Below are 14,021 nucleotides of genomic sequence, written 5' to 3'. Positions count from 1 at the left end.
CCAGAGGAGAATCCATACTTAGTACATGCCTCCTGAAACAGAAAGATTTTTGTCTTTGCAATATATTTTAGCTCCTCTAAATCACTTTGCAAATGGTACACAATTAAAAAGAAATGTGTTCTCCAAATTATGAGCTCACCCAAATACAGTGAACTTGCCCATTGAAGTGTTAAGATTCTCATGGTCACATGTGGCCAATATAAAAAAGGGAATTATTGTAACTGTGTGCAGAAACGTGAAGCATAAAACCAGCCTGAACTACGACTCCAGAGACTTTCTGTAGAGCGTAAAGCAAAACATTTGCACATTTCTTTTCCTGACTCCATTACCTGTTTTGGTCTGTAAGTGCTCGAGGCAGGCTGTACCTCAGTTACGCATCCTAATCCAGAGCCAACCTCAGCTGCAGTGTGCTTCAAATGATCTCTAAAAGGGCAAAACCAGCCCTGAACTGGGGGCATTATTTACTTCAGCTGCTCAACAGATGAATAAATACAGTGAAACCCCAGCAGTACTGGAGCCCTCCAGCATGACTGGCATGTGGACCAAGTATAGTCCAGCCTAGAAATCTCAGAGAAAACTAAGAAATTCATGGGCCAAGAATTTCACGGTCAGAATAGGCCAAGAGAACCAAATACACAGTAAAGATAAATAATAAATAATTAAATTAATAAATCTATAATGAATACACCAGAATCTCAGTTGCTCTGTGAGATCTCGGGTTAACCGGGACACTCTTTTGGCCACAAGGCACCGCAGAAACAGCCCCTCAGCTTTCAGTGCAAGTAAGTATCACATACTGACTTAAACACTGAAACTCGGAACCTTTCATGGATACAAAAATGGCAATGAAATTATTTGACATCACCTTCTCCCCACCCCTAGATGATCCAGGCTTGTTAAATGTGACCAGAAGAGGTTATAGGCAGTATTGCTCTCCAACCACCATGCATTACACTTCTTTTAAAAATGCAGGGTGTATAGAAAATTTCAGCAGATCAGGGTGGATACAGATTTAGTACCCGTCCCACAACAGAACAAGCAATAAGGTTCATGTACCTACGTGATGGGTGTCAGCATCATGCTGGTGAGGCTGCTTCACACACTGCATTACCGCTGAGCAAGGCAGCACATCTCGGCTGCACAGGCTACACTTTGAAAGAGTCATCAGTGCATTCAATTGATTACAGTTGTACAGATTAACAAATGTAACTGGTTACAATTAAAATGTAAACACACTTATCTTCATGATGTCTAACTCATGAAACAAAACAGAGAAATGATGGGCATCATAATTTAATCCAATTTAAATAAACTTTGGCACTTTGTGGTTTACTTTCTGGCACAACTCAGTCAGCTTTGGCTTTCACCAAACCACTATGACTAAATTATACATTAGTATATAAAACTTAAAGCCATTCATGGCATCTAATATATTTCAATGTACTTAAACTAATTTCTGACATGTGAATGAAGTTTGGATGTAGGCTACTGCCATTCATATGTCTAATTTTTCACTGTAAATCCAGGCTTGGAAGCATTTTTTCAGTCCATCCTAACACTCCCACTGCACGTGCTCTAATAACTGCATTACAGTAAATAACACTACTAGCTCATCTATCTGTTATCACTTGTTCATATTTCCTTCTTTTCTGAACTAATCAGACCTTTTCATAATACTGTGCAACCAACATCGTGTGAGGAACTACAAATAACTGTAGCAACTATACAACTAAACAAAACTTACGCTGTATAGTTGCAAATCACCCGGATAAGAACAACATACAGGGCCTATTTACAATCACAAGTGAATTTTAACAGTCTTGACTGTTGGGGAACAGGGTCTGAATCTTACTATGATAAACAGATGAAGATCAGAATTTAGAAGTTGTTCTGAAATACTGGGAGGAGAGTTGGGAGTAAATCATCTGGCTCCAGGAAAAAAAAAAAAAAACAACATGAAAATGGAAATAGTGTATCATTTCACAGCTAGGCATTCGAGCACAGAGCTTCCTGTTGCCGTGAACAGAAATGGCTTATCAGAAGGATGAGGCTGAGAACAAATCTGTGACTCTAACCAACATAAGAACTGGAAACAGAGGTAAATTGTCTTCCAAATTTGGGCATTTTTGGGCTTCCCAAATGCCCATGTTGGTAGGTACACTAAAGCAGGTATTTTACAAATGTACAGCTCACTGACTATAGTCTGATTAAAGAATCTTCAGTTGCTTGGGGGATCTCCAAGCGAAGACCATCTATCTTCAGTATTAAGAGTAGCTCCATCTGCATTAGAGGACAGAGAGGCTTTTCAGGTTTCTATGATGCAAATTATTCAATCAGTAGGAGCAGCAAGGCTTCTGCTCCAGTTAAAAATACAAAACACACTTGGCCTGGTGATGTCGACTTAACTCATGAAACAAACACATATTAGAGAAATTAAACACCCTGCTTACTCGGAAATAGAAATATACAGCATGCTTTTAGCAGGAAAAATAAACAGCTCGCCAGCAGAGGCAAAACAATATATTCTTGTGATGTCATTCCTGTATTATAATGCACTACAGTTTCCAGCTTCAGAATCTTTCAACTTTTTATTCGTTGATCATGGAGACTAAGCTCCCAGAAAAATGTTTCTCTATGCACTCCATTTTAACAGAATTTTCTTTCCAAAATGCATTTAGACATGAGCTCTTTTCAGTCCATCTAAGAAGCTGCACTTAACCAGGAGGTTTTTTTTGTTTTCTAGGTATTTACATGTCTACTCATTTCCACTGTACCTTGTGCTAAGCTTCACTTGCATGCTCCTAAGCTCCAGGAGCACTTTTGCTCACAGGAGATTCCAGGAACTGCCAACAGAGCAGTGAAGTTGCAGCATTCCCAGGACAACACAGAGTATTCAAGGCTCAACCACAGGCAAAAACTAGAGTTGGATGAGAAACATGCCAGTCATTCCAATCTCCCTAGAAAATATCATCATAAGATTTTGCTCCCCTGGCATTTTTTATTCAAAGGGTCTGACACTAACACAGTAACTTTACAACAGAATAGTGAGAAACTAGCTTAGCAGCAGCAGCAATAGGTTAGAAAAGATAAATAAAAATCTTTTTCTGAAGATCTTATTTTCAGTGATACCTTAGGGAGGAATGCCTCCCACACACATAGGCAACGTTCTTCTCTCTGATGAAGAGGGCTTCCACATCCCACTTTTTTTACATTCATCTAAACGCACCTTTCTATACTTTTCATCCCATGCTCCCACATAATCTCCTTAGCTACAAAAGCATCTCAGGATCTTTCTGCTCATGCTTCATCTCTTAAGTATTACTCTACTTTGCTACATCTGTAGTTTCTTTGGTGTGTGTCAAAACCCTCCTCAGGGAATTCCATTTGGCTCATTGCCAAGCATATACCCTTTATATATATTTATACCTACTCTCAGCCAAAACTTCTGTACTGATGAAATTAAAAAAAACAAAAAAAAAAAAAAAAACCAAAAACCCAAAACCAAACAAACAAACAAAAAAAACCAACAAAACAAACAAAACAAACCACACCCACCTTTCTATCAACCCCTTTGGAGAGACCTGTGGAAGAACCAAGTGTGACTATTCAAGATTAACCCTCAACATAAATAATTGGTTTACAATTATCTTCCTTCTGCATATCATAAAATTTTCAATTTTATTTCTTTACAACATTCATTTCTGTAAGGGGTATTTGTCCAAAACTGGCTGTTGTATTAAGTAGAAAATTTTCCTTTTTCCTTTTCTTTTACTGTACTACTGGCATTCACCAGGTGGAAGAAGTTCACTGCTGCCTTTGCTTGAACCTGCCATTATAAGGAGCCTATATGTGAAAGAATGACTTTCAGCAACTTTAATGAGAGCTGTAGGGCATTCAGCAACTTGTAAGAACAAGTCCCAAATCACCACAGCATTAAAAAATCCATCTGAGTTGAGATTACATGCAAGATAGGGCTGTGTTTGAAGAAAGACAAGATGATAAGGAAGTATAGTAAAAAGCAAAAGGTCTAAAATAAAATCTTTTACTACCATTTCATAACCAGGGTCTTAAGTACTCTGCATGTTCCTGAGATCAGAGTACAGTGATAATCCCACTTACCACTGTCCTTTACAGACCTGCCAAAGGCACAGATCCATAGCAAGACTACAAAGATTTCACTGGTCACACAAGGAAGGAAAAAAAAGCCCATGACACGGTAAAACCTGTCATAGTGCTGCTGGCACAGCTGTGTCAAGGAATTGCAAGTCTCACTCAGCATACGAGTGTCTGATCCAAAACCTGCTGGCAGACCCTTTAGGAAGGTGTGCATTAACTGCTCATGAGAGATGGAGAATACTGTTTCATCTTGGACAAAACCGAGCTGCTTCAAGATTCAAAGTGAGACACTTTCCCTTTGCTACTGCCTGAATTTTATTTTCAATACAAATTGTACTAAATAAAAAGCAGTAATAAATGGTCTTCTTTCTGACCAACGAAAAAGACTAAATTTACACAAAACCAATGCAATTAACATTATTTGTCATTTTTATTTAATGTCAGTTATAAAGCTTACAAAGATATCATGTCCAGTATGAGCTAAGGCAGTGGTGCAAACTTCATTGCACTATCACGCTCGCACCCCAGACAAGCTGACGTGAAAGAAACTTCGGCAAAAACATCACTTTGGTCTTCACAGTACCATGCTCAACAATCTTCACCCTTCTTGTATAATATGAAAGGTGGAAATTAGGACCAATCTCTCTATTAAGATGACATTTTTATACTGACGCTATAGCAAGACCAGTATCATTTGATATAAACATTTCATAATGACAATTGCCCTCATCTAACCTGCAGTGAATTTCAAAATGTGACGTAGAGGTAAAAGACTCTGTAACATATTATCAGTCTCCTGAACCACACAGTCACTTATTACTGCTCCTTTATATTAGTCATCTAGAACCAAAAACTGTCCAGTTCATTTCCCTGTAAAAACAGAAATAACAGGGGTTTTGCCCCAAAATGACTGCTTAGCAATAAATTACAAGACTGACTGAATGAAATATATTTTGCATCAATATTAATGAGTTTGAAAGATCTGATATACTACATTGTATCACAGCACTGTTATTTATGAAATATAAATCTCAAGGCCGTCACAGGTATTTCTCATTTACTTAAACACCAAAGTTTGACACCAAGAGATACAACTGAATACTAGAATTGTTATTGCCATATCAAGCCTATTTCCACTGCATTATAAACATAACAAATTAAGAAACTAATTATTTCAAAATAACTCAAATTACTGTGTATTTTAAATACCCTCCTAATAAAAAATTGAAGACCCTTATTCCTTATGCTCTGGTAAGATCATACAAGCACAGGATAACCTAAGTTGCAAGGAGTATCTAGAGTTCATCCAGTAAAACCTTTATTCATAGCAGGGCCAAATTTGACATCAAATAAACTTCAATTAGATCAGGTTTTTGAGAGCTATGTTCAGCTCAATTTGAATTTATTCAAGGATGGAGTTTCCAAAACTTCTTTCAAAAACACGATCCAATAATCTATGATTTTTCTTCTAGTATTCAATCAGAATTTCCTCTGTGTTGCATCGTGGGTCCTTTGCCTCCCCACTTCACTGAGCACATCCAAGAAGTAATCATCTTAGCAAGTATGGAATGCATTAATTTACTCCAGTTCTTATCAAGTGAAGGACAAAACCTCCACTCACTTTTCTTGTACAATATCAGGGCCAATGACTGGTGAGACTATCTCTTGGTGAGAATCTCTCTTTGGTCATCTAATCAATCAAATTCATTTATTTATGTGAAAATTAATTTGTATATCATAGGGGGCCAAAATGCAACACTTTTACCTGAAAAATTAAGGAACTGTGATCTTATTACTTATTTGTCAATTTACCAGATTGGCCCTAAAACTAAAAGGGTCCCTTTGCACCTATAAGATGCAAGTAAGATACAGAAAAACATGAGCTAAGATTACCTAGTCTTAAAAGTTTTTATTTCAGTTCCAAACCTGAAAAAATTAGCAAGATTAAAACACCATCTAAACAACTGCAAGTGCAATCAAACCCAAATGATCTCCAAAAATAAACCTATGGTGTTCAAGTTCTGCAAGTCCTACCCAAATTCTATTTAGATCCAACAATACTATCCTGAATTCCAATGACTTTCCAAACCACAATATTTGTTTCCTAGTCCCAAGAATGGGGTATAGGTAGAATGTAGCATATCTTGAAATAGAAGCAAATCAGCAGCATATCTGAATGTTCTTAAAATAACTATTTACAAAGCTTACTGATCTTATAGATAGGAAGAACAGCTATATTATTCACAATTTTCAGTGTATTAATTGTCCTTATTATCACTGAAATCTTAATTCCTTCCCTTCATCACTATAAATGTATTTATTAAATGTTTATATGACAATTAACCATCAGCCATAGAGCAGCCAGGAACTGTAGAAAAATAGCCTTCTGTGGTGGATGGAGCCTAAAACTAAGCAAGAGCTACATGATTCCTTTCAGAAATTCACCCAGTTCAGAAATTTCAGAGGGCTCTGAAAGTTCATGGTTCCTCAAGTTTTGAATCTCTAACTTTGGAACACTGAACAGAAAGAAGTCTTACATGCAGTTTCAGCAGGAGGGGATTTCACTTCTGAAGCTGAATTTCTGGTGCATGGAGAGGTTAAATCCTACAGTGCTGAGGAGCTCAGAATATGTGTTTTACTAACATATAACTCCCAACAATTTTGAAAAATAAAACAAAATCACAAAATGGAAAACAGTGTTAGTTTTTACTCTCTTGTCCCTGATGAGAAAGATCCTAAAAAGTGTATAATATCATATGTGTTTTGGATTTTGAGTATTTAACTCAAGTAGTTCTACTGGATACAGTGTATTATTTCCAATGTTAAGGTTAAATGCAACTATACACCCACAACACAAGCATATCAGCCTTTTAGGTACAGCCACCAGCAATGGTTACATGTTTTGGGGATGTCATTCGAGTTATCAGAGGAAAACACCATTCACACCTCAGCTGCTATAACAGAAAGTGCAACATCCTGCAACCAGGGCATTGTTTGTGGCTAAAATCCCAAGCTTTCTCCATCCTTGCTAGTACAATGGGCACTCCCTCAACTTCCTCCTCTTTTATCAGTGGACATATGCTTCATCCCCAGATCAATGGGCTGGTGATTCTTTTATCAACATAAAAAGTTCAGCAATTTACTGGTTCAAAGATTTTACTTTCTCAAATGTATCAATTCCCTTGAATCCCTGAGCTGTTAACTGAATAACCGGTATTTGTCAGTTCTAACATACAAGCATCGAGAGTCAAAGTCATAGAGTGTCCAGCTCTATAAAGTGTTTAAAAATGAGATGAAAATCTATGCATGATACATACACATACCACTTCCCCACATAACTTCTGAAATTCCATGAGGTCCAGTAACAAATGATGAAACATTCTAATGGATACAGTACCATCTCCAAATGTAAGGATTTACATACATCAATATAATTAATGATAATGGTAATCATAAATATAAATCTTCTGAATATTGTAAGGGATTAGGCTATTAAAATGATCAACTGAACTTCCCAAACAATCACTAGTCAAACTTAGTACACAGAAGTCGTGTTTCCACTGGAATAATTTTCCAGTGTAGCCTGCTGACACTTTAATTATTTGGAAAGTAACAGGTTAAATAGGGAACAACCTATTTTACACTAGCTATAACTGGATAAACCATACACTTCTAAATCAGGACCTACAGAAGGAACACAGTGCAGAGGAGCCCAAGAATAAGCACATAAAATGAGACTGTCAAAACCATGAAGGGTCTTAGTCACACACTTTCCACAACCGTCCCTTCACCACTTTGAAATCTCATTCACCATCTTCGTATTTAGAGTTCTTTATGTTCATTTATCTGTATACTTCTAGGTCCCAAAAACTTCCACTCATTGAAAATGTTGAAACAACATTATCCTGCAAAGGTAGTTTCTCAGAAATATATTTTCAAAGCAGCATGAAGTTTTTCGCTGTGTGACATTTATTAACACCAATTGGATTCACACAGCTACATCTTGCTACAATTTATTGTCAATTTACCCCTTTCAGAATTTAATGTTTTTTGAATTTCTTTTCTTTTCCAAACATTTTCATCTTGCAGTGTTTTATGGCATGGTGTCTGCAATAGCACAGGCACAATCTCTGCCAGCTGGTTTAATTTTCTAGTACAGACAAGGCCAATGTCTCAGACTTCTAGTGGCACCAGTAAGAATTATGGCTGTAATCCAAAGGATCCATATGTGCTTATGATATATTTTCCCAATGTGTACATAGCTCCTAATAATCTTAATGACATATTTATGCACACAAAGATACACATACACTTCAGTGTTCTTTGCTCAGACACCTTTGGCAATGGCATATGACAATGCTTCAGTCAGGAAGAGCAAAACAGTGAAAGATCAAGGAGGGGTGGTGGGGCAAGACACAGTTCTCCTTACACAAAATTTTCTTGGTTTTCAGAAGTAGAATCCACCTGAAGGGGTCCAAGGAAACCCTGAAAGTGACTAGCAGCTTTTCCTGAACTTGTGCCACCTACACTTCCATCTCAATGATTTTTTTCCAGAGTTCTGTATTACACATAATGATATGGATTTCCATTTACAAATGAAGTTATTATTAAATTATAGAAGACTAACTACAGACTGTCCTTAGGATTACTGAATTCAACATTTAAATGTGTTTATTACAAAAAAGTAAAAGGTGTCAGTCAAAAACCTCCACTTTCATGGATTAAAACATAACTGACAAACAGCACTGAAAATTACAAACAAATCTTCTTGCAGTTAATGCACTTAATGGGTTAACACTAGAGAAAGGATATTTTACTCACAGTAATGCAACAACTGTTTTTCTCCTCACTTTTGCCTAGGCTGTTTGTTTATATGTTGCTGCGATAAAGAAGACAAAAGTTACAGAAGACAAAAGTTTTAAAGAATCAGGAAACTGTGTTCTGAGGACACTGAACAATGCACTCTTCTTTAGAACAAGAAGCAAATCTTGTTTATGAACATGTCTCAAGGGATTTGACTTTTTTACTTTTAATCCCATCTTATACAGAAGAGAATCTACATAGTACATGCATGCTATAAAAGGTGCTGCCAACTGTATTTAATAAGATATTTCTTTCTCAGGTAATATCTAAAGGTTAATCTGAAGACTGAGCCTGAGCTGTTCCCAGGCCCTTCTCTGACATGACCAGAACATGACTAACATAAACGACTTTTTTAAAATATGTGCCCATCTGTTTCCTTCTAAAGTTTTTCCTCAAGTCATATAAATCATCAGTACTTCTGAAATTCTACAAGTTGGCACAAGTGATTGGATTTTGCAAGATTTGATTGGATTTTGCAAGATTTAATCTAAATATTCAAAAAAGGTCCAAAACTGCCTGTGGTGATAACTTCTACATATATAAACTGAACACTGCCACCACTGAGATCATGGAAAGCATCTGAGCTTTAAGTTCACGTGTAGTAGTTTAGGAATGATACTCTCCAACTTAGTTCTCCCACTGAGACTCTCCAAACCATGCGGCCACTTCCTCGTTGCCTCTCTCCCTTCTCCCTTCCCCCTACAGGTGCCTGGAGAGGAGAATTAGAGGCACAAAAGGCAAAGATCGTGGGTTGAGATAAGAACAATTTACTGGAAACAGCAATGAGATAAGAAAAGGAACAGTAGCATCAACAATATTAATAACAAAAGTGTACTAAAGAGAGAGAGATTCACATGCAAAATGCTCATCCCAGCCCCACCAGACCACAGCCATGCAGCCATGCTCCCTCTGGCTTGGAACTGGGGCCACCCCACCGCTCTCTCTAGCTAGGCACTGATGCCACGCTAGCCCAGCCGGAAGGAGCCCATTCTCCTGAACAGACTCCTTTTCCTCCACCCCTGGCAATGATGTGAGGTAGTACAGAATAGCCCCCACATCCTAGCCATGTCCCCTCCAGGCTACTGCAAAAAAATTAACAAAAATTAATTGGTGAGAACCAGGACATAATATCTACCAGATTACTTCTTGAATATAAAGAAGGACTTGTATTTTTAAATGAAAACAAATTAAAATTACAGCATTTTGCTATACAGACATTTATCAGCACCTAAAAGATGTCGATGTAACAGTGGAACATCACTATAAAGCAGGTAAGTACAGCAGAAAAAACTATGCCTTTAAGTAATTTTTGAAAGTCGCTATATCATCTGATAGGTCTTTTATAAAACACGACTCTTTTCCTGAAAGACTTTTTATGCATTTCTCTGCAGATTATGCTGGCCATTCACACTTTACTTCAATTTTTATAGCCTCCCAGTAATTCTACAGAATAGTAAATACAGTCATTATAATCCTCATAACTGGAAAAGAGATATATTTGAATAGGGTTTGTTTCCCCTCCCACATGGCATGATGTAAATCAGGAGCAATTCTGCTGCAGTCTTTAGCACAAAACTGATACAAAACAAGGAATAAAAAATAACAGCAATGTATAAAGAACACTTTCCTTACACTACAAGTACAAATCATATGCCTCCTCTGGTTTTTGGCACGGTTGTGCCATTGAATTACTTATACCACACTAAGCCCATCACTCTAAAGCACATCTGAATAAGGTCCAGGCTCACACTGGAAACAATGGAGACACACCAGTTTACACAGGCTAAGAACCTGGCACAAAGCCTTGCAAATGAAAGGGGATCTTCAAATAAATGCAGTATGTACAATTACTTCTAGAGTATTACCTCTGAAACAGAAGCCATTTCAAAGTGCTGTAAGAGAAAACTAGAAAAATCGCAAAGGATTACGAATACAAACCCACACCTCCCCCCCCCCCCCCAACCTAAATGCATCCCACTTTTCTCTTTTACAGACACACACACACACTTTAGGAATAGCACTCATTTTAAGAGAGAACATGTGGCAAAATGATGACACTGAGTCACTAGAAAAGAGAAAAATCTTTTAAAACACTCTTGGGACCAGGGACTACCGTTAAGAGGAAAGTATTATTTTATCATCCTGCTAATGAGCCAGAGGAAAGATTACTGTTGTTTGGCGGTGATTTATCTCAACAACTCTCTTCTCTAAAATAAATATACCAACTCCACTAAACAAAGAAAAGAAGCGACACCGTTCTGTTGTTTCAACTGCACGCTGAGGAATACTTAATCAGAGGAAAGGAATCCCAAGAAAAGTCACGGGAGAGAGCCGGCACACGCCGTTTTTACAAGGGTTAAGAAAAATAGAAAAAGAAAGAAGCGGCGATGCCGGTCCCCGCATCTTCCCACCGCACCGGCAGCGCCCAGCAGTGTCCGGCCTCACCGCCGCCCCGCGGGCACCGACCGAGGGCATCGTCAGCCTCGTTCTTCCCCTCGTCCTCTACTTTGAGCAGACGGGGGAAGCCCCTGCCCGGCACTCAGCGGGGAGTGACACCGTCTCGAAGCGACATCAGGGCGGGGGAGCCGCTCTCCCTCAGGCAGGGAGCGCTGACAGCCGCCCGGACTGGGGCGCCGCGGCACCCTCCCCAGGTTGCCGACCCTATCCGTCCCCCAGCCACGGGGCCGCTCTCCCCCCACGCCACGTCGCACCGCGAAACTTACAGGCCGGGGCGCGGGGAGGGTGCGCCGTCGGGGCGGCGGGCGCGGACAGCTCCGGGGCCGGGTCAGCGCCGCTCCGCGCCCCCGGCGGCCGTGGCCGGGGCGGGGGGGAGAGCGCCCGTCCCTGCCCACCTCCCGCGAAGCCGAAGCGTGCCCCGGCACTCACCAGCTGCAGCGAGCAGAGGAAGATCAGCGTGCAGCGCCCCGTGCAGCAGCCCATGGTGGCAGCCGAAGAGCCGCCGCCGCTGCTCCGCTTCTTCCCTCCTGCACTGACGCGGCCCCGGAGGCGAGGCGGGGGGCTCACCGCATCCGGACGGAGCGGCCGGGCGTGCGTGTGTCCCCTGCCTCCTGCTGCCTCGCTCCTTTGTGGAGGGGCTTCTCTCCGGCGGCGGGAAGTAGCTCGCGGAGGTCGGCGCGGCCCCAGGGATGGGAGCCGGCGGCAGCGGAGGGCTCTGCCCGGGTCTGGCTCTGGGGAAGGGGCAGGGGGTGGGCGTTCGCGGACCGGGGCGGGGTGGGCAGAGAGAACGCGGGCGGGGAGGCGGGGGGCGCGGGTGGGCGTGCGAGGGAGGGCGGGGGGGTGGGCGGTGGGAGCTGTGCGAGGTGTGAACGGGAGAGGAGCGGGGACGGCGGGCTTTTCTCAGGCGCCGTGCCGGGGATCCCCGGGCGGGCAGCTTGCAGGGGGTTTGGAGGCAACGAGGGCAGGCTGTGTTTGAGGGGAACTTGGCGGGAGGGGCGAGGGGCTGTGTGGACAGTGGCGGCCGCGGCAGCCCGGCGTGGGCCGCTTGTTGCGAGCGCCCGGGGAAAGTTCAAGGGACTTGGGCGGCCGAGGCGTGGAGGGGCGGGGAGCGGCGGCCGCCGAGCGGCGGGGCGGGCCCGGAGCAGCCCGCCCGTGTGGCGGCCGGAGCTGCCCGGGGACGGCCGCGGGCCATTGTTCGCCGTCAGCGCTGTGCCGGGGTCGGAGCGGCCTCCAGGGGCAGGGGAAGCAGCCGGGACCCCGATCCTCAGGGATTCCCTCTGGCAGCGGCTGGGTGCTCTCTCGCAGCGGGTGGCGGGCGGTACCCCAGTGAGCCTATTCCCGTCCCGCTGCCCCGGCCGCGAGCGGGGAGTGTCTGGGTGCCTGAGGCTGCTGCTCGGGCTGTTTGATCCCCTCCCTGACCTCGCACCAGTCATGCTGGGGGAAGGGGTTTCCTTCCCTGGCAACGCCATTGTGCCCGGACAGCCCGCCGGCTCCTGCTGTCCCTGGCGGGTGTGAACTGGGAATGGGCTCCGGGGAGAGGGGCTCGGCTCTGACAGTCACCGCTCCTGGCAATGGTAAATCGTAGAGTCGTTTAGGTTGGAAAAGATCTTTTAAATCGTTAAGTCCAAGCGTTAATCCAGTACTGCCAAGTCCACAGCGTACAAGGAGACGGATGAACAAACAGTGCTCTCCAGGGGCCTCTCCAGGGGCAGTTGAGAGAAACAGGATCAGTGGAGAAACTGTGGTCCCTACATCTACATACGTGGTTTGGTCATAGACAAGTAATGTTCTGGGGCGGGATAATAAATCCAAATATACACACCGACTCTTAAAAATACTTTCACACATGGATGAAGTATCGGCTACCTTCTTTTTTTCCCTCTCCAACAAAGTATAGATAAATTAGATCATTTTTTACAAGCATAAAGGCACGTTCCACTCACCAGACAGCACTTTCCTACAGCCTGTTACCAGCTGCTGTTCCACAATACAGAGACTTCTGCCGTGAAACACTGAAGCTTGCCCTGGGGAAAAAAAAACCACAACACAAAAACAAAACCTTATCTTCTGCAAGGCATTTTAGTGAGATATCTGATTAATGTCTCAAATACACAGTACTGCATCCGCCAACTACATACAGCTGTTCATTTATATATTAAATGGTAGTGACAATAGTCAAATAATTACAGGACTACTGTAAAACAGTATTAGATTTGGAAAGCTGCTTTTTTTTCTACCCTTTTTTTTCACCCTTTTAAGTAGGAAAACATTAAGATAGTTTGATATACCAAACCAAAGGAACAAAAGGAAGACAAGTAAGAAGCAGCTTCTGCTCATCCGGGATATGTATTTGACTAGGTGTGTATGTGAGGAGCACAAAATATAACCCACATTGCACAGTATAGAAAACTGTAATAAAACTACCTGAGATTTATATTTCTATGTATGGTTTTTAACACAAAATTCTACCTGGGGCTAAAGTTTACTAAAGTTTACTAAAGTTACTTGTTCTGAGAACATACATATTTTGAAGGATGAATACCTGAATATCTGAAAGTAAATTGAAAAGGTGATAGTTGCCAGAA

General features: G+C 41.8%; 1 protein-coding gene across 3 annotated transcripts in view; it reads right to left on the bottom strand.

Moving 5' to 3' along the window:
• The window catches only part of NKAIN3 (sodium/potassium transporting ATPase interacting 3), a 353,682-nt gene extending 341,499 nt beyond the window's left edge, over positions 1-12,183 (bottom strand). For 2 of the 3 annotated variants that reach the window (XM_032126410.1, XM_032126416.1), the window contains exon 1: positions 11,866-12,182. In XM_032126410.1, coding sequence (XP_031982301.1) covers positions 11,866-11,919 — 54 coding nt within the window. In that variant the 5' untranslated portion in view covers positions 11,920-12,182. Of the gene's footprint in view, positions 1-11,865 lie in introns of all 3 variants that reach the window. The other variant, XM_032126426.1, reaches the window with a different exon arrangement.
• Positions 12,184-14,021: the final 1,838 nt, after the last annotated feature.

Source organism: Corvus moneduloides, chromosome 1 (genome assembly GCF_009650955.1).
Source record: "Corvus moneduloides isolate bCorMon1 chromosome 1, bCorMon1.pri, whole genome shotgun sequence".
Taxonomy (NCBI): Eukaryota; Metazoa; Chordata; class Aves; order Passeriformes; family Corvidae; genus Corvus; species Corvus moneduloides.
The sequence above is the reverse complement of the archived record's forward strand: the minus strand, read 5'-3'. Positions and strand labels throughout refer to the sequence as shown.